The 20,647-nt window shown below is 40.5% G+C and overlaps 1 protein-coding gene across 6 annotated transcripts in view; it reads left to right on the top strand.

Annotated features, from left to right (window-relative positions):
* The window catches only part of TNIK (TRAF2 and NCK interacting kinase), a 357,185-nt gene that overhangs the window by 68,343 nt on the left and 268,195 nt on the right, over window positions 1-20,647 (top strand). For all 6 annotated transcript variants that reach the window (XM_045539660.1, XM_045539658.1, XM_045539657.1 and 3 more), the window contains exon 2: window positions 15,219-15,284. In XM_045539660.1, coding sequence (XP_045395616.1) covers window positions 15,219-15,284 — 66 coding nt within the window. The remainder of the gene's footprint in view (window positions 1-15,218; window positions 15,285-20,647) is intronic.

Genomic DNA, 20,647 nt, shown 5'->3' with positions numbered 1-20,647 from the left:
CTGGCATTCCCTCCTACTCCCTTCCCCAGCATTTTCAAGGCCTCAGATACCTCAGCCATCAGCCCACTGAGAGGGCAGAGCCACTTGCCCCCTTTAGCTCACTCTTTGTTCTTTCCATTAAAACACCACCCTCAAATCCTATAAAATGGGGTAAACTGAACATCATTCCTCAGTGGACTTAATGTCCCATTTTGTCCTTCGTGTGTTCTTCGTGGGTTACACTTGAGTGTGAGTTCAGTTTGTGATTTTAGTATTAACTGATAAAAAAATGACTTAATCATTGCTTTGTATTTGGCAAAATTATTTCATCTTCTTTATCTCATTTCAATTTTAGTACAACTCTCAGAGGCAGGCAGCTTCCAGAGCTAGAGAATTTCAGTGGATTTACTCAATGTCAGAAAAATTGAAAATGATGAAGTCAGTCATATCTCTTCCTCTAAGCCACAGCCTTTCGCTTCTCTTCATTTATATTTCATGTATTAAATATTTTAATTTATTATTACTAACTGGGCATCCTACTTGAGCACAAGCTCTTGCCATAACATCTAAATCCTTTATAACACCAAGCAATTCAATTTACCATACATTTATTGGAACTAAAGACTAATAGTTTTCAAGCCTGAGCAACATGGTAAGACCCCATCTCTACAAAAAATAGAAAAATTAGCTGGGCAAGGTGGCGTGCTACTGTAGTGCCAGCTACTCAGCAGGCTGAGGCAGGAGGATCGCTTGAGCCCAGGAGTTTGAGGCTGCAGTGAGCTACGACGACACCACTACACTCTACCCAGGGTGACAGAGTGAGATCCTGTCCAAATAAAACAAAACGAAACTAAACAAAAACAGTAATAATTTTTTCCCTTAATGAGGGCTCATTATGTGTCAGACTCCCTACTGGCTGTTTTTCCATAAATTTTCCCTCATTCTCACCGTATCTCTGCTAGGTAGACTTTATCAATGTTTTTGGGACATTAGTATGCATCTGAATCACTTGGGGGTCTTATTAAAATGTTAATTCTGATTCAGTAGGTGTGGGTGACCCCAAAGTTTCTGCGTTTTTAGCAGGGTTTTCAGGTGAGGTGGATGATCACTTTGAATAGCATCTTGTTTACAGGTGAAAAGGAGTGGCTCAAAGAGAGTAAGTGACCTTCAGAGATTACACAGCTGGAGGTGGTAAAGTCCCCGTTCAAACCCTGATCTGGCTCCCTGGAGAGTTGTCTTTCAGTGCAGTAAGACAGATACATACAAGGCCGTCTTTGGGATGCACTTTAATGTGGAAGTTACTGTAATGGAGTGTAATGGGCTGAACTTAGTATAAAATATGATTTGAGTTGGACCTCAAAGGACTGGTAAGACTTTAACTGACAAAGGTGGGACCAAAGGACTTTCTGGATGGCAGGAACAAAAAAAGGATCAAGGACACAGAATGTAGGAGTGCACAGAACATCTTCTGGGAATGGTGAGCAGTTGGCTGTGGCTAATGCATGGGGAGAGGTATACTATAGCTTTAAAGGTAGTGTGAGGTGGGATGGAAGAGTAGACTAGACAGGGGAGCCAGTGGAAGATTTGGAGGAGGGGTCTATGATAGCACATTGTAGGTGCCCAGGAAATGAATATTGGTTGTTTTGATGTAATTTAGTTGTTAGTGATCCATTGCCCGTGTTGCTCCATTGACGTCTCCATAGAAGTCTGTGGCCTGATTAAAGGCCACAGAATTACTCCGTGTTGACTTTAACTGCTGTTTGTCTAGAGCCTGTCTTAATAAAGTCCCTTTGCCTGTGGCAATGAAGGATGTATTACTATTTTCCCCCTTTCCAAATTTTTCCAAGCTAAGAAAATGCTGTTTTTCCACAGACCAGTAATAAACATTTTTCTTAAAAGAAGCATTGTTCCTTCAGTAGCAGTTTGTAATGGGAAAAGTGGAATGAAGACAGAATGCAATCCTGGTCCGGATGGAGACTGGTTTTTCTTTGTGTGAATAACCAGCATTCCAGTCAGGTTGCCACGGTGATGCTGAGATTATAACTATTTGTGCCAGCCAGAAAATGTTGCCCAGTTAGTTATTCTCAGCTGCTAGGTTACCTTGACTGACAGTGGCTCAAAAAGCAGGTTTTGAGTTCAAAGGCACTGAAAAATGAGCAGTCAGGGGACTTTCTGCTGCCCTAAATGGGGTGCAGGGACTACAAGCCCCAGCATGCTCTGGTTTCGGTTAGAGGATGTGTTCGACCATGTGAAAGCAGATGTCTTTTAAAAATTGTGGTCTTTTTCTCCTCTCTTGGTAAGAAAGGGTTTCTGTCTCATCAGCCAGCTTTGCAAGGGTTTTTATTGTTTGCAGGACTGCCTTCAATTGTTGCAGGTTGGAGACAGTGCGGACAATGTGTGTTTTGGCTTTGGACATTGATCTGTTGTAGGTTGCTCTCTTAGCCTCATTTTTTTCTTTTGTGAACAATCTACCTCACAGGATGGATGCAGAGATGAAATAAAATAACTTTTGCAAAATTCCCTGCATAATGTCTGGGGCATAGGAGATATCCAGTGTAAAGTAGCTCTTCTCAAATATTGTTTCAGAAATTATAAAGCATTATACAATGTGATTATTATTATCACCATATTTTGGCTATTTCTATTCTGTCTGTCAGAATAGGATATGATATGGTAACAAACAATCTTAGAGGCTTTCTACAACTAAAGTTTATTTCTTGACCATGCCACATGCCCAGAGATCAGGAGAGGACTCAGGAGAGGACCCAAGGACACAGGCTAATGGAGGCTTCATGTCCACATACGCTTCTGCAGTCATCACAATCATTTAAGCTGTCAGTCAGATATTCTGTCTGGAAGTGGCACATCAATTCTGCTCTTATTTCATTAACGAAAGCAAATCATGTGGTCACATCCAACTTTAAGAGGGGTGGGGAAGTGCCATCCTATAACATGCTAGCAGGAGGAGGAGCGGGGTATTTGTTGAACAACTATAATGACTGCCACCTCTACCAAAGGCCACAAGGCTGATGGAGAAGAGTACTTTAAAGAAGAACTGTTAGTTAAACATAAATAATTAAAAATAATCTGACTAGTAAGCTTCAAAGTAAATCAATTAGAATTGAGCTGCATCAAACAGAAAACTCAAAATGTTAGTGGGTTAAAAAAGATAGAAGTTTATTTCTGTCTCGTGATAAAGAAGTTCAGATATAAGCAGTCCAGTGGTGGCATGGTAGCTCCATGGTCATCAGAAGCTCTGGATCATTTTATTGTTCTGCTATAACAATCTAGCGTAAGGCTTCTTCCATTCTTAAATTCAGCTCAGGATCAGAAATGGCTGTAGGTTTCCAGCCATTACATCTGCATTCTAGGCAGCAAGGAGGAGGGGGGAGGATAAAAGAGCCCTTCTCCCAGCTAAGTCAGCTTTCTGAATGTCCCACACAATAATGCTGCTTGCATATCATTGGCCAGAATTTAGTCCCATATTCATGACAGCATGTAGTTTTTGAGCTGGGTACATTGTCTCCCAAATAAAACTGGGATTTTTGTTACCGAGGAACAAGAGGAGAGTGGACATTGGGTGGCATTGAGCCAGCAGTCCCTGCTGCAGTAACTTAAGATGCAAGTTTTGGTTAAGTAGGAATGACAAAGGAAAGATTGTTTTTATACACTATCATTTTCCAACCTATGCTGCACAGAATATCAGTGCCTAGAGAAGATACAAAATTTCTTTAAAAGAGTGTTCTGTGGCCAGATAGTTTTGAAAAATGTGGAAAGTTTTGCCCTCTCTTGGAGATTCACAAGGTATATTAACATATTAAAAGCTCTGAGAGGCCCTGCAATAAAGAAACCCCTAACCTGCTAATTTTTTAATCCAGTATTCCCAAATTTATTGGACAGTGGAACTCCAATGCCCTTGGAAATCTGGAGGGACACAGGATTTAGCTTTAGCTTCTTGAGTCTGCCAAAAAGCTTTTAGATTCTTGAACAGATGGTATAAGGCCCCCATTCCAAAAAATTATCTGCCCTGTAAAACAAAAACACACAAACAAACTAACTTGTATATCCTTTATGCTAGCCTAGCGATAGGGCAAAAGTCTTGAAAAAATAGTTGCAAGCCCTGTTATCAACAATCTGTATATAAGAGTTGGTATTAACCAGCCATCTGTACTATTAGTGGTGACACCAAGCGATGAACTGGGATTGGCTTGTACCTCTGTTTGCCAAATGACAGGCCACTACCCCAGGTAGCTGTTGATAGGCTCCTGGCGGTTCCTGCATGGCTACGGGGCCATCCCACCCTTCTCTGGAAGTGAGAGGGTAATAGACTATCTAACCAACCAGCCAGTATTTCCCTCCTCACCCCATAGAGAGGGCCTGGACCCCTGGCCAGAAAGCAGTGGCCCTGGCTCTTCCAGTATGCACAACTCTTGCTCACATCGTGGTTCCCTGTGCAAAGGGGCAAAGAAGGAAGCTCCCTGTGTTGTGGGGAGGGGTAGAGTCAGGCAGGCAGCCGGTAAAGGGGGGCTCCTACTCTATTAGACTTAGAGTCAGGTTGGGTCCCTTTTACCAATCTCACCTCTGCCTGTTGTCAAATGCATAGTTCTTAATAGGTGTGGGAATAACTGCTATAAATGCTTTCCAGCAAATATATGTGTCACTGGTCTGTTGTAAGCAGGTGGTAAATGAGTACCTTTGGGGGAATGGTCCTGTTAAGGCTTTCCTTTCCAAAATAGAACCTTGGGTGATTTCCTAATCTTTCTTACTTATTTGGGTGATCAGTTCTTGTCTTTAAAGTCCATCTGCTGCAATTGTTATCTTTTTTCTTTATCTATGCATCTTTGAAAAGGCAAATGCCAAAATCTTCACTAGTCTGGCTCCCATCATTTCCACCTTGTGTTGCTGGAAATACTGGAAAGTTACTCTGTCCTAACAGGTCTGGAGGGATCTCATGTTTGCAAATGTTTGTAAACGGTATGATGTGTTTTACCAAACAGCTATGTAATCTCTGCAAAAACCTGATGATGGGAAGGAAGGGACTGAGGGGGCCTCTGTGTGCATATTGACCTTTAGGGCAACTTGCATGTGTGTTTTTGAACAGACTGTGGGATAGTTGAGGAAAATTCCTAAAGGTAGAGATAGCTATCCTTGTCAAATATCTGCCTTGTGGCTTAGTACCCTGAAGCATTTTCTAAACTTGCTTAATGGGCTTGGTGTGCCTTTCTGTGACTGTGGTTGTGCTGGAAAATAGTCCCTGAACACAAAGTTGGGGTTTGTGCATTCTTCATGTGCACAGGCAGATTTGTGGGCAGAGCTTGGAAGCTTCAGGTCAGGAAGCATGAGAAGGGCTGGCCAGTGAATCCTGACAGCTGACGAAGGATTAAAATAGCTGTGCACCAAAATTAGAGAAAAGTATTCAAGTTAATGTTATAAGACCTTCTTGAGTTGTTCTCCTTTTAGTTTTATGTTCTTAATTGTATATACCCATTGATCCCTTTTAAGTCAGTTGGCAAAAATCAGTTTATGTAGAATTCTTTGCTTTTATCTCTAAGGAAATAATTTGGAACTCAGATAAGTATGAATATGAATATCCAAAGTCTGTGAGCTCAGAAACATATATTTTGAAAAATTTCATTTCTCTCCTATGCTGATATGTACATATGACGTGGACTGTCTTAATGATATCAAATTGGCCATGTGGGCTAAATCTTAATACATTAGCTCTGGGAATAAATTAAATTTATTTCTCAACCCAAGTGCCTGCGTTTAACAGCTGAGTACTAGTGCCTAGCCTTCCTCCCTACTGTCCCTGCTTCCTTCCCTTCCAGGCCTACTGTTTGGAAAGCAGTGAGTGATTTCCTTTGGCCCATCAAAGAGTTTTATTGAACAGAGAGAAAAACTAGAAGTTAAAAGACTTCAGGTTTTGACTTAACTCTGCCACTAACTAGGTAAGACCTTGGACAAGTCACCTAAACTCTCTTGTTGGAAAAACCTGTGAGTTTATGAGTATACAGAGCCTGTCTAGATCTCACTTTACTCTTCCGTAAAATGAGCAGAGAGATTTTATTGGTACGACTTCAGAAATCCCTGCTGCAAACATCTGAGGTCTTACTGTATTGTGGCTGTCAGTCGTAAAACTGGTGATGTGAGGACTTGATTGATCCAGCCAGTATTTATGGAATGTCTTCAATGTCTCAGTCATGACCTAGGTACTGGTGATACTGCAGTGAAGTGAACAAAACTAATAGAAGTTATTCCTTCTTGGATAAAGAATTTTTAGCAAACACTTTTTGAGCACTTACAGTATGTCAGATACTGCTTTAAATGTTTTCTATACTAATTATTGTATCAAACAGTCCTATGAAGTGGGTACTACTATTATCACTATTTTACAGTCGAGAAAATTGAGGCATAGAAAGATTAAGTAATGTACCCAAGGTCATATAGCTTATAAATGCTGAAGTCAGGGATCTGATTCAGGCTTTTTGGCTGTAGAATCTATGGTTTTACTTCGATGTTATACTGCCTCTCATTGTCAATTAATTGATTAACTTAAAGTAATTAGTATTCATCATAACTGATGGCAAAGTAGGAAAAAAATAAAAAAAAAAAGAAACTCGCTTCAGATAGAAATCAGAGAGCCTACTTGGTCTCCCTGTCTGGGGCTCCAGGCTCTGACGGGAGGCAGGGACACTGAACAACCATGGTACAATGAAATTCTATGTTCCCAGCCACTTGGCTGGTTGTGGCTGCCTGGCTTGATGTCTCTGGCTCCATTGTTAAGCCACAAGACCTTCACCATTCCCACAACCACAGGTTAATTTCAGCCGTGGCCATTTGTAGAGAAGGGAGTAATAATGGACTTGGATTCAAAATAATCTGGATTTGAATCCTGGCTCTATATTGCTGTCATCACCTTGGGCAACTTTTTATAATACCAACAGCAACAGCAATATACTGGTAGCTACTGTTTATTAAGCACTGCCATGCATTGTGCTAAACACTTTATATATTTTGTTTCTGATCCTCCATGGGAGGTATTTTTATCCTCCCTTTACAGTCTGGTTTTGGCTGCTATTTCTACCACTTACCTTTTAATTCTTGAAGCCTTAGTTTTATTATCTGAAAATTGGGGTTAGTAATATCTATTTCCCAGGTTGCTATAGGGATTAAATATGAAAATGTATGTAAAGCATTTAGGCCATTGCCTAGTCCAAAGATGGTGATAATGTCATTATAGCTTTTTATATAGCTTAATGTCTTGCAGCTATTTATCTGAAGAGTCAGATTCAAATCTAATTCTAAAGGCTGTCGTGAGTGCAGGCCGGAGCTGTGGAGGCCTGAGGGAAGCAGGTGAGCAGTGGCAGGGTGCAGGGAAAGCTGCTCCACTGTGCTGACTACTGCACATCAGCAGGTGGAACTAAGTAGACAGAAAACTAAACAGGAGGTGAGGAGGCTGTGGTCTTCCTGTCCTGAGAGCTGACAGCCAAGCTGGAAGCTACCAGCATTGAGGATCAGTTTCTAGAGGCTTGGCTGTGACTATGTCCTGAGCTTGCCAGGAGCTATCTGGTCATTGAGGGGCTGGTATTGGTAAAAGGACAGCAGTACCAGCCAGGCACAGCTGCACTGGGGCAGATGGTGTCCTGCAGTCAGCCTGACTCAGGACTGTCCTCCCCAAAAGATAATGCTTGACATGTGGGGCTGGAGAGCCTCGCGTGAGCCCAGCATATTCACATGCAGGATGCAGCGTTGCAAAGAAGGCAGCCTAAGGGGTATTTTTCCATATTACAGACGGGAAAACTACAATACGAGAGATCAAATAACACTTAGTAAGGAATAGAATCCAGACTTGAACTTTAACTGTTTTAACATAGTTTAATTTGTTGTTCTCTACAGGTGATTAAGTGAGAAAAACTAACAGTGTTCTATCATGTGTGTGTGTGTGTGTGTGTGTGTGTGTGTGTGTGTGTTGTATACACACATACTTGAATTATCTGTTCCATTTGAGATGCATTCCTTGGGCCAGTACCTTAATGAAGATAAGATTCTGGGCTATATTATAGACATCCTGGATATAAAACATGCTCTTGGAGCACGTTTTATTGTATACCACTTGTCATTGTGGTAATTTAATGACTGTGTACATGTAGTTATTTGCTCATGTCTATTTCCCTCTTTAGATTGGAAGCCCCTTGAGGCAGGGGCCAGGTACCCCCTGCTTCTACCTTAGACAGTGCATAACACAGAGTAGGTGGCTATGGAGGGTGCCAGGTAGCAATCAGGGATTGAATAAATCTTACTGTGTAAAGCAGGACCTTTGACTTCTCAACCCCCCATGACATTAGAAGCGGGGAAGTTAAAGTAGAAACTTATCTTCGAGGACCTTGCTGGGCTGTGAGTGTAGTGTGGACTGGAATCTGGGGGATGTTGAGTCAGCACAGTTTCCTGGTGCTGTACTTGGGAAGACAGTGTTGAAAAGCCTGAAGGCTCAAGATAAATATGGAGAGTTCTCCTACTGTTCCTGTTTTCTTTGTTCTGTTTTGCTTTTGTAAGCATATGCTTGTCAGTTAGGGCTGAAACCAAATAAAACAGCTGCTAAATATGGTTTTAAGAGAAATAACATTTTGGTCTTTTTAAGGCCTGTAAGTTTAGAGTTAGCACAGTCGTCTGGCAGAAGTCAATAGGGGATCTGGGGGTAGGCAGTCGTTCTCAGAGCTGTATCAGCCACCCATGTTCTGTTGGGGCTGTTTTACCTGCCAAAGGACCGGTGGCCTCAAGTATTAATAAGTGATTCTGGCACAGAACGTCCGTGTCTTTGAGAGGCGCCCTGGAGAAGGGGTGTCTAGAGTCCGTTTAGGCTGCTGCTCAGATTGGGAAGAATGTGCATCATCTTTTATGATGCTAAGGAAGTAGTCATCTTAGACATTTAAGTTTGCCTTTTTCGATCTTTGGGATTTAGTCCAGAGATTTTATTTAGTGTTCTTATAAATCCAGTATCATTCAGGGGACCTGGAAGAATTAAAGTATAATTCAGCGACTGGGAATATCAATCCCTGGACCTTAAATCTCTCCATTCCACTGTGAAGTCAGGCGTGAGCCTGCCAGGGCTGCTTACATTTCATCAGCTGATAGGAGGATTTACTCCGGTATCCCAGGAGCCTGAACACTTAATGTGTCTTCTCAATTGTCTTACTAATTTCTAAAAAGACTTCTGTTTGTCCATAAATATCTAACCCTGTTTGCTAAACATGTGGTGATATTGTTGGTTGAAAAGCAGTAAGTTTTTTTTATTGGCTTTATTAGTTTTATTGGCTTTTTTCTTAGTTGAAAATTTATGGAACGCAGACTGAATTTTCCTGTGGCATATTCCTTGTTTATAGAATGAACTCATTTTCAAAGAGGAAAAAAGAAAGAAAGGCAGAAGATGAGTATGTATTGAAGTCCTATCATGTATCAGGCCCCGAGCTAGTCTAGACACTCACAATCCTCACAGTAATCCTGGAGGGAGGTGATATTGTCCTCATTTTAAAGATGAGGAAACTGAGGCTCAGAGCAGTTAGGACACTTGCTCAAGGTTGGAGAGCTAGCAAGAGGTGCATCAAGGGCGGAGAATTCTGATTCCATGAAGCTGGTGGGACAGTGGTTAAGAGCTCAGGGTTTGGAGTCTGACCAGCGGGTATACATCCTGTCTCTGCCACTCATCAGTGGTGTGACCTTGACCAAGTGTCTCAGTTTTCTCTTCTGTAAAATGAAGAGAATAATAGCCCCCAGTTGTGATAATTTAATGAGCTATTCATGGAAAATGCTTAGAATAGTCCCTGCCACGTAAGTGCTTACGCAATGTTAGCTCATGTTGTGATTTTTTATTGTAATGACTAACCAAATTTGCTTTTATCAGTACTTGCTGAAAAGTAAGATTTTCTTTCAGGGAATAGCCTGCCTTTTGATGTGTAGTTATATTTCATTATGAAATAATGTAAACTACTCTACCTTAGAATTAAATTCTCTTCTCAGCCTCCCAGCAAAGGTTAAGATCTGAATAAAGGCATGTGTAGCCAACAGGGATTCTTGACTTTGGTAAATGTCAATGATTTGCTCTTTTCTCCTTGGTGTATGTAACCTTCTTCCATGCTGCCCATCCTGGCTTTAAGAGCAGCTAAGCAAACATGAGAGTGGGAATTAAGCTGATCCTTGTCTCTTAGCTTTCCTGTCTTTGTAACATGATTATTAGGTACATCATCCTCTCCTTGTTGCATTCACATAGCCGCATCCTGACAGCCTGTCTTCTCCATGCACATGAGGCACAGTTTATACCAACGGGCTTTATGGATATTTTTTAAGAGCTGGGAGTACTGTAGGGGCTTATACATGTGACAGCTTTGTGCTTTTGGGATTGAGTTAAGAGGGATGGAGCATACAGTGGCTGGAACAGCTTGTCTAGATTGAAAAGAAATGATGTAAGTTTGCTAGATCTTTGGCTCTACATTCTGATCCCATTTTTTTTGCAACTTCTTCTATACATATCTTGGAGAATTGGGAGTGGGACATCAACTTTATTCAGTAAGTAGTTATGTCTAGCAGTTATATCTTAGACTCTGTGCTAAGTGCTGGAATATGCTAAGATAAACATGTTACAGTCCCTGCTCTGGGGGCATTTGTAATTCGTCAAGAGAGAGAAGTGTAAGAGAGGATAGCAGTGTATGAAAGTGGTTATCACAGAGCCATGCATGATGTGCTGCAGGTGCAGAGAGAGAGGCGGTGACACTGATTTGAGAAAGGCTTCCCAGAGGAGGCAGCAAGATGGGCTTTCAAGGATGGGCTTGCCTGGTAAAGAATGGCAGAAGGAATAATCTTGGCAGATAGGCTTTATGAACCGTGGCACAGAGCCGAGTGTCGTGGGTCAGGGAAATGGTGGGGCGTTTGAGATGGTTGGTTACAGCACAGAATGATGCAACACCAGGTTGGGGACAAAGGCCGAGCCTAAGAATGACAGGACCTTGACTTTCAATTTGAAACACATCTGTTATTATTTTCAATCTTGGAGAGTCATGATTAGAAATGTCTACTTTAGAAAGATCAATGTGAAGAATAGTTTGAAAGGAGGAAAGAATTGATTGAAAGCACATTGTTCCAGCAAGAGATGGAGAAGCTTCTTGTGTGAATGGAGTAGAGTAGATGGATATGATGGATATTTGGAGAAAAGATCATTGTCACTTAGTGAACAAAATGAAGCGGGGAGGTGGGCAAGGATGGAACCTTGGGAGAAGCCCACCTTGCAGGTGTGGCCAGAAGCAGTAGAGTTTGTGAGCAAGACTGAGAGATATGATGGAAGATAGAGGAGGCGGTATATATTCAACAAGAGTTGTGGTGCTCGGCACTGGAAATGCCTCAAAGGGGACAATAGGACGGGATTGAGAAGAGACCACTACACATAAGAGACTGAGTCATGGGGAGCCTTTGGAGAAATTGCTTTAGAGGTCCTGCTAGAGTGGAGAAAACAGCTGAATGCTTGCACTGTTCAAGCTGTATCACTGTTCCACAAGAACATAACTTACAATAAAATGCTTTTGTGTAAAGGAATATTCACAAACATCCAGTCTCCAGGTATTTGGATCTAGGTACTTGGATTGGGGAAAAGAGAGAAGGGAGCTTAAGGTCAGTACTGAAGTGTCACTGAACAATACCTCTACATTCGGCTTTCGAGGGTCTCAGAGAGCCCCTTCCTTTCATGTTCCATGACTCTAACCACACTGCTTTGTCTTATTACTGTCAGGATTGTGTAGAATGTAGATGCTGATAGATTTCTCGTCTAATTCCAGACTGATTCTCATTTATAACCGTGATGCTTGTTGTAGATGCTGTGGTGTGTCACCCAGATCCCTTCTCCACTACCAAGGCCCTTGTTGCTCAGAGTGTAGCAACTAGTGATGACTCTCATCTGAAAATTGTCCTTAGCTGAAGAGTGTCACTTCACCCAAGACCGTAACCTCTAGGACAGGGATGGGGGACAGCCCACATGCAAGGACTAGTCAATGGAGGTGGAGTGCAAAGGCCCCATGCTTCAAGGTAGGGTAATTCTGAGGGATCATGCTAGCTCCAGAGCTCCCATGGGCTCAGGTGAAGATCTTGTCTCCACCCTATTTCAGTTCAGCTCTTCTCTCTGCTCAGTACAGTTCTTCTTTCACGCTCCCGCAGGTGTTGTTCAAGGCATGCCCCAGTACACTCCCTCAGTGTAAATCTCAGAGTCTCAGGGGAACCGACCTGACTCAGTGATGGTTTCCAGTTTGGTTGTCTACTCAAGGCAATGGAGCTCTTTGTTGTGTTGCCAGTGGAACTCTGTAGATTCCCTGACCTTTGCTTCGCGGAGGCCCCTGGGTGTGCGCAAAGCCTCTCTTTCCCAGCAGTTTGGAATGAAAGTCTCAGTATTAAGCTTCCTTGGCTCTGACTGGCTGGGCCATCTGCCAATTAATAGACTATTCAAGGAGAGAAACATGCCCCCCGAGTCAGCTGTGCAGATCCTCCTGCGAGGCCCTATTAACCTTGGCCGTGAGAGGGACCCGTGAGGGGAGTGACCCCTGCACATCGGAGCTGATCCCTGCTCTGCGCCTGCTTCTTCTCCTGCTCTCCCCTCGCACCCCTGTTTGATTCCCAGGTTCCTTAAGGCAGCCACTGTCACCACCCTGTAGCTCTTCTCTTTCTTTCATGTTTTTTAGTCAAGAGAAATGAATGTTGGAAACACAATTGAGATATTTCAAGTAAGTGTAGAACCTCTCTCCAAATATGTTGCAGAAACACCACTGAGCAGACAAACTACTGGGAGGCACAGCTTAGAAACAAACAGCAGCTGCCACCATTTATGGGCTTTTTTTTCCCCTTTTCCTCATTTCTTTCTAATTCTGTTTGTAATAAAACCTGCTGCTCTAATGGCCTGGTAGTTAAACAAATTTTTCTTTGCCATCTTGAGACCTCCCAGGTGGCCTGGACAGTGTCTTTTAGCTGTGGGGTGCTGGTTGACTCAGAGCTCTAGTCCCTTAACGATGTTTTCCTGTCTTGTGATTCTGTCTGAAACCACACCTGCCTGACCAGGTGGGACATAGCTAGAATTTCTGGACTACTCGAGTTTTCAGGACATGAGCACGGAGTGTGGATTCTTGCCCTTCTGGCTTTTTAAGAGCAGGTGATGCTAACTCCAGTCTTTCTCAGTGACTAAGTGCTTAATCTGTTGGGGTTTTCTAAGCTTGCTTTTTAATTTTTGTTTTGTTTTTTATGTGGACTCTTTGAAGCCACATACCCAAGGGCTTCTCTTGAGTCTGACTTACTAAAGACTGTGAATGTAAAGAACTCTGACTTGTCACATCAAACTCATTTGCCTCCTTCCCCAGAAGAGCAGAGTTGCTGCTTCCCATGGAGCAGCGCTTCCTCCATCTAACCAGTTCTGACCAATTCCCTCTATTGGTCGTGTGGAATTCCTCAGCTTAAAAGTGGTGCCTATTAGGTATTAATAGATTACTGACGATGTGCACGGCATTGGGTGAGGCCCTCACTTACTCTTCCGCACTACCTAGACGGCTGCAAGGTGTCACACCTGTAAGCTCAGATGCCATGTTGATCTGCCAGGGTCTCGCAGGGTCACACAGCCAGTCGAGGAGAAGCTGGTATTTTATCCAGGTCTGTCTGCACCTGAAGCACAGGCTGTTCCCCCTCTTGCCTCTCAGCCACCCACCATTATTGCATACGGCTGTGCTCTCATACGAGTGTTGACGAGAGATGGGCCACAGGCTCTAGGCATTTTTTACTTGTTCCTCAGAGTATTTTTTTTAAATTAAGTGCTTAACACTTAAAAATCAGGCCATTTCATATTAATCAAAGTGTTCGGTTTTTCTCAAAAAATCTTTAGACCTGGCAATACCGTGCTCCTATGTTGACACGACAGCAGGTCGTTCCAGCTTAGTAAACCACCCCTTTCCCCCACCAGGAGGCATGGCGTCTCCAGCTTGCCACAGGCCCCGGCTGGGCCACTTCGCTAGTTTACGTTACTCTCCTGGCCTCTGTGGGCATTTAAATTTGTGACTCTTGATTTATGCCTTTAAAGAAGCAATTTCTGTCCAGTTGGGAATCAGTTGGGGTGAAAGTCATTTTCCGCCTCTGAGTTGAATTTTATAGCTTTGATTTTTCTTTTCAACTTTTTGGGATAGTAATTCAGTAATAATAGCAGTAATTATTGGACATTTATTGAGCACTATAACATTTAGCTGACTCTCAGGGTTGGTAGACAACTCTTTGGTAGTAAAAACTTGTATAATTCTCCAATGTAGTTTGTGTTCTAAATCCTGCACTTACCCTGCAGGTACTGCAGGAACTGGAGACCATCCTGCAAAAGCGTGTTTTGGAGCAGCAGCATTACAGAGAGGGGAGATGAATCCAAGGAAAAACTTTCTTTCTTTCTTTTTTCTTTATTTTTTTGAGACAAAGTCTCGCTCTGTCACCTAGGCTAGAATGCAGTGGCGTCATCATAGCTCGCTGCAACCTCAAACTCCTGGGCTCCAGGACCACAGGGACATGCCATGATGCCTGGCTAATTTTTTCTACTTTTAATAGAGATGGGTTGGTCTTGCTTAGGCTGGTCTCCAACTCCTGGCCTTAAGTGATCCTCTGGCCTCGGCCTCCCAAAGGGCTGGGATTACAGGCATGAGCCACCACACTCATCCTGAAGAAAAACTTTCTGAGAGTGGTAGTTATGTTGATTCCATTTTCTCTTGGAAACTGTTGACTGCCATAGGTAAGATTGCCCCACAGTGCAAGAACACCCTTCCTACCTGCCTGTGCTCAACACAATGAGCGGCTCAGACATTTCAAAGAGAAATATTTAAAAAAATTAGAACCTCGTCAGGATGATGAGTCTGTCATCTTATTTTGATGTACCTCCTGCAAGTATACTTCTATTTGACAATGGGGGTGTGTTAATTCTTTTTTATTGTTTCAGTTGAAGAAACATCTGCTTTTACCTGATCTAAACATATTTCATGGAAATGTAAACTAGAAACAAAATGGAATTTAACTGATTTCATAGCTGCATATGACTTAAATCTTTAGATGTTGATTAGTATTTAATGTTAACATAGGGGAGCCCCCAAAGCTAAAGTTATTTATTTGCTTATTTTAAATAAGCATTTGTTTTTGATTAAGACAATGCCTAGAATATTGTTTTGAATTTTTATTGTTTGTCTCTTTTCTTTTAGGATCCTGCAGGAATCTTTGAATTGGTGGAACTTGTTGGAAATGGAACATATGGGCAAGTTTATAAGGTAAGTGCATTGAGTTTGAGCATGGTTCATGTGTGGTTTCATTTTGTGAATGCTGAGTAGCAATACTGTCTATACTTGCTCATAAATGCCTCATTACAGATTTAAAATGAAATAATATGCTTGATAATTTCTTAAACTGGATTCTGTGATTTGGGCATTTCCCTTCATTGTATATTACAGTGTTTGTATCTGACACATAAATTCTGATGTTGCATATTTGAAGCTATTTAAGTGTTTAGTTTCCTTTACTTTAATCATTGCCAGAACTGGTTTTCAAAAGAGCAAAGGATGCATTTACTTTAAAAATTTAAGCTATTAAACTATCATAGCTGGAAAAGTAGATTTGTTATTGGCCTAGGACACAAGTTAAATGAGTTTAATGAATATTGTTAGAAGAAAGCTGGCTACCTAGCAAAGCAAAGGCCTAATAGGTGCAATGAATTTTACAAGTTAGGAAATAAAAGTTAAACTTGAGTTGAGATTGAGCTGAGGAATAATTCCTTCATGCCCTTTTACTAATTTTTGCTTACAAATTCACTCAAAATATGTTTTAAAAAGGCATTTTCCCCTAGTACATTATCTAAAAAAGTGGTTGTTTCAAAATGTAGGTTGACTCCTCTTCTGATTATAAAAAGGAAATGGAAACGAACTGTTTTTTGATTAGAACTTTTGGGGTTTTGGTGAATGATCTATTGAAATGCCTTCAAAATAAACCCAACTGGTTTCCTCATGATTATTTCTAGGGAAATATCCATCATTTTCCTTAGTGGTAGTGATATGGAATGGCATTTCCATTACAAATTATCTCGTTTCTATTTTTTAAAAATTTCTTCTTTGAGCTTTAAACTTCTCTTAGTTAATTACAATTATTATAGAAGTGATCCAGATTGTAATATTTCCAATTCTGCAGAGTGGCAAAAGTACTATGTACAGAATGTTCTTGAGATTTGGTTTTTAAAACACCATTACAAATGGATATACATTTATACCTTTATTTATCTGAGGTTCTCTTCGGTGTCCACTCCAGGGAAAAATTTCTCCCTTGCAAGAAGTGATTATTTCCTGAAATGTCAACCTTTTGCAGTTAGACAGAATGACGTCTACTCAAGCTGCTCACTTGATGTTAATCCTCTCTGACACAGAAAGAAAGAAATGTGTCTCAGCAAAAGCTTTTAAATAGTTTCAATGAAGATAATTAAGTTGGAAGATTGTGTTACTGCATTTTGAGAAATTGGATTGAACTTGTGAAGTAACTAATGAATGAAGCGCTGATACAGGTAGAAAATTACTTCTGAGTTGCTGTCAATGTGCAGGAGCAACTCTGTAGAATGCTGTTGGTTTATGGTACCATTTCTTAGAGCCATTCTGTTGTCGTGTGCTTCCCGCCTGTAGACTATGCACTTGGGAGAAAATCTACAGCTTTGTACACTAATCCATGAGGTGAAATTGTACACTCTTGTAAGAGGAGATAACAGAGATTTAATTAAGGATGAGAATGCTTGGAAAATCCAGACTTATCTCTGATTTCTTGTTACCTAAGAAGGAAAAGTTAACAAATAGCAAGAGATCTCAGATCTTTTTAGAGAGGGAAAACAAAGAAGGCAGCCAGGTCCTTAACATTATTATTCTAAAGGATTCCATTCTTTTAGTGATTGATACAGCACTTTGACACTTTCCAAGTTCAGGGCAGACTCTGCAAAGCACGGCCCTGGTGAATGCAGTGGACTTTGGGACAGGGGACTTGGTCTCCTTTATCAGCCCCGTGTGTTGTTCTGTGGCCATCACAGCTCTTTCTGTGTGTTAGCCAAATGAAAATGTAGTTAGAAATGCTTTGGGAACTCATGATGATTTATCTAAATAGTAACTCCCTACCTGGTCAAGGGTTTGGCTTTAGGCGGCCAGACGATGTTAGGTGGTACCACCTATGAACAGAGACACCTGTATTTCCTGAGGCCACTCATCCAGTTCTGCTGTCATTCTGAGTTATGAAGGACTAAAGCTTAATGAAATAGTAAAATATGAGCTAAAAGATATTTAAACCTAAAGAAAATTAAAGTACAAAGTGATTGTGCATACCACAGGTTATATAACTTTATGGAATAGATATGTTTCTAAAACACTGTAGATACAAATAGAAATTTTATGGCCCTAGGAGAAGGCTCTGATACAAAGAGTTCTGTGATAAATGTTTTCCTTATATTAAATACTAAACCTTTGATTTTAATTTTTTTGTAAATCCCTCTTTTGGTGTTCCTGGTTTTCATAAAGTCAGGTATAACTTTATGAATAACTGTACAGACACAGCCTTTATTTTATGAAAAATTTATTACAAGCTTCTTTTTTATAATCCATCCTAAGGGAGTCATAATATAATTTTATTTACAAATAGTTTTTAAGAAACATACTTAATATAATAAATAAAAAGTCTATGTAAGTGTATCTGCATATGAGCCAGATACATCTGGATATGAAAATATAAATATTTTATATAAAGGCCATTTAATAATGTTTAGCTTTTCAAGGTTGATTCTGGTCTTACTCCCAATTCTAGCTTATAGTTAGTTACCTGTTCTTGGTAAGGCTAGATTTGTTTATCTTTAGCATTTTGATCCTGGGTAATCATGTAGCAATTCAATTCAGTATCGTTTTTTTTTTTTTTTTTGCTTTATTTACTGGAGAGAATAGGTAAATAAATAAAGACTAGTGATTTTCTCTCAGGACTTTTAATGAGGAAACCATCTTCCTGTGCTCATGGCTCCCATTAAAAAACAAGCCAACAAAAGACCCCACACCTGTTTGCTGAGGTCTTGGCGGTTTATTGCTGTGCCACCTATTGGGAACCTAATAGAATCTGGACACAATTTTGTTAAACTAGAGTAATTATTTTAATAAGTCAGAATAATTGTTTAATGTTTACTGCTAAAACACCACTATAAATTAACCCCAGATTCCAAGTGAATGTTAGTCTATCCTGTTTCTTAATTTGCCCTTTTGAAATATATGTTGGTTATTACAGAGATGAAGACATATTTTATCCCAGATTGATAAAGTGAATTGGGAATATGATGGATTCCTTAGTGTTTCTCATGTTTCTTTTCATTTCTCCTTAAGGTTGTAAAGTGCAAAGTACAGAGGCCATCTTGGTGGTTATAGTGCTTGTAAGAGAGAGGCACTGTGTGTGTGTGTATGTGTGTCTGTGTGTGTGTGTGTCTGTGTGTTTTCAGAGGGTAATGAGGGTCTTCAGAGGTCATCTTAGTTCCATCATTCCTCTGCTAGCCAGGTGTTCAGCCCATCATTGATCACCTCCAGCCATGTGGGACTCATTACCTTCCAGTCAATTTTCCTGCAGCCCCTTTGAATGTTTCTTATTATACTGAGCCAAGATTCTGCCTTCCTCAAATGTTTATCATTTCAATCCTTTCATACCTTTAGAGCTATTTAAAATTTAAAATTAAATCTTCTTCCACAAGAATGTAGTCCTTCAGATATTTGAAGACTTCACTTTCCTTTCTCCGAACATATACTTGTATCTCCTGTTCCTCATGCAGCATAACCTCAATTGCTTAATTTAGTCTTCATATGACATAGATCAAGGCCCTTCATTATCCCAGCTTCTGTCCTGAAACTATTCTAACATATTACTAAAAATAATATTTCATACTTGTCAATAGTTTTATATTTCATAAAATCATTCGATTTCTGATTTAATTTCTATCATAATTTCATGAGCACCTTGTTCTTACCCTAGGGACTGTATAGTTACAGTTCCCTCTGCCTGGAACACTTTCCCCCTAGGCCTCTGGTGACTGACTTCTTCTCCTCCAGGTCTCAGCTGAAATGTTACCTGCTCAGGGGAGCCACTTTTCATCCCTGTGTCTGCTACAGCCAACCACTACCTCTGCTTCCCTCCACTGTAGACTTTCTCTATCACATCAATCTGTTTTACTGTCTTTGTGGCATTGCCATGTTCTGAATTATCTTACTTTTTTGTTTATGTATGTATTAAACAATTTAAATGTTTAAATAAAGGGGAAATAAGGTCAGAGACCCAGTCTGGCACATAGTAGATGTTAACAGTGTGGGGCCCAGAATTGAGCTCTGTTTTCCTTGATCATTCTTTTTATATTTGTTCCCAGTTTTTTCAGCATTTCCTGTCAAGTCGTATTACTTTAGAAAAGCATATTTGCACAAAAGTAACAAGCAAAATGCTCTATCTGTTTTTTACGGTGGGAGGTGGATGTGGATTTTATGTTAAGTGAATTGTCAGTAGTCTGTAGAAGCAAGACCCATGCTGGAAATACACAAAACGAGACAAAACAATTTCTGGGGTTCAGTCTGAGGTTCTTAAACATTAATATGCAGATCAAAAATGTAAATTAAAAAATGTAGATTTTCAGGCCCCAAGCTCTGAAATTTTGAGTTAATAGGTAGGTCTGGGATGTGGGCCAGGAAGCTGTACTTGTAAGTGTATGGATTCATTCTGTTGTTCGAGGCCCTCGGACCACACCTCCAGAAACTCTGCAAAAATAAGTGTGTATTATCCTGCTTTAGGGTTGCTTTAGTGAACTGAATGCTAATCCTAATGCTTTTTGTAATCATTTACTTTAGGATTTCCATGCTGACTCAAACTTGCATAAACTGAGACAAGTATTAATATAAAACAAAGATCTGGACCTGAGATGTGATACTAACCACTTTTGACTTACTCACTCAGAGATTTGACTTTCAGTGTTTTTATTTGACATGCTTGTGATTACAGTTTAAGGTGTTCCTGAATAATTCAGCTCAAGACCTAAGAATCAATATTGTCAAAACTGACCGGGTAGAGCAGAATATGAGCCCGTCGGATGAGATTTTTCTCAGATCTGTACATCATGATCTATTCATTAACCTTCTGTCAAAATAAGATAAAGCATTTTAATAGTAAACTTATTAATAGTCTATATATGAAGGTGATTCTGTGACATCAACTAAGATGCAATGGAGCTTTTCATAGTCTGTTAAAATGAATCATGTATTATACTGTTCACTTCTTGTTTGGCAAGGAGTGTGGGAGAATGTTGTGTTTATTAGATAATAGTGGCATTTGTTTTTTAATCAAGAATTTCCAATATAAAGAATACATTCTTTCACATTTGTTGAATGCCAATGAAAAAAGCCCTGTGCATTGTGTGGGAATAATGCACAGCTAACTGAGGCAGTTCCTGCTCTTAAGAAGTATGTAATCAGATTATCTAATTGTTAATCAGGGACTCTGAGTGCTCACTGTGTACTAAAGGTATTTTTGTCTTAGTTATTCCTTATGGTGATTTGGTCCCATTTTATAGGGAAGGAAGCACATTTATTGACTCACATTGTCACAC

Source organism: Lemur catta, chromosome 1 (genome assembly GCF_020740605.2).
Source record: "Lemur catta isolate mLemCat1 chromosome 1, mLemCat1.pri, whole genome shotgun sequence".
Taxonomy (NCBI): Eukaryota; Metazoa; Chordata; class Mammalia; order Primates; family Lemuridae; genus Lemur; species Lemur catta.
This window is presented reverse-complemented; position numbering and strand designations above follow the sequence as displayed.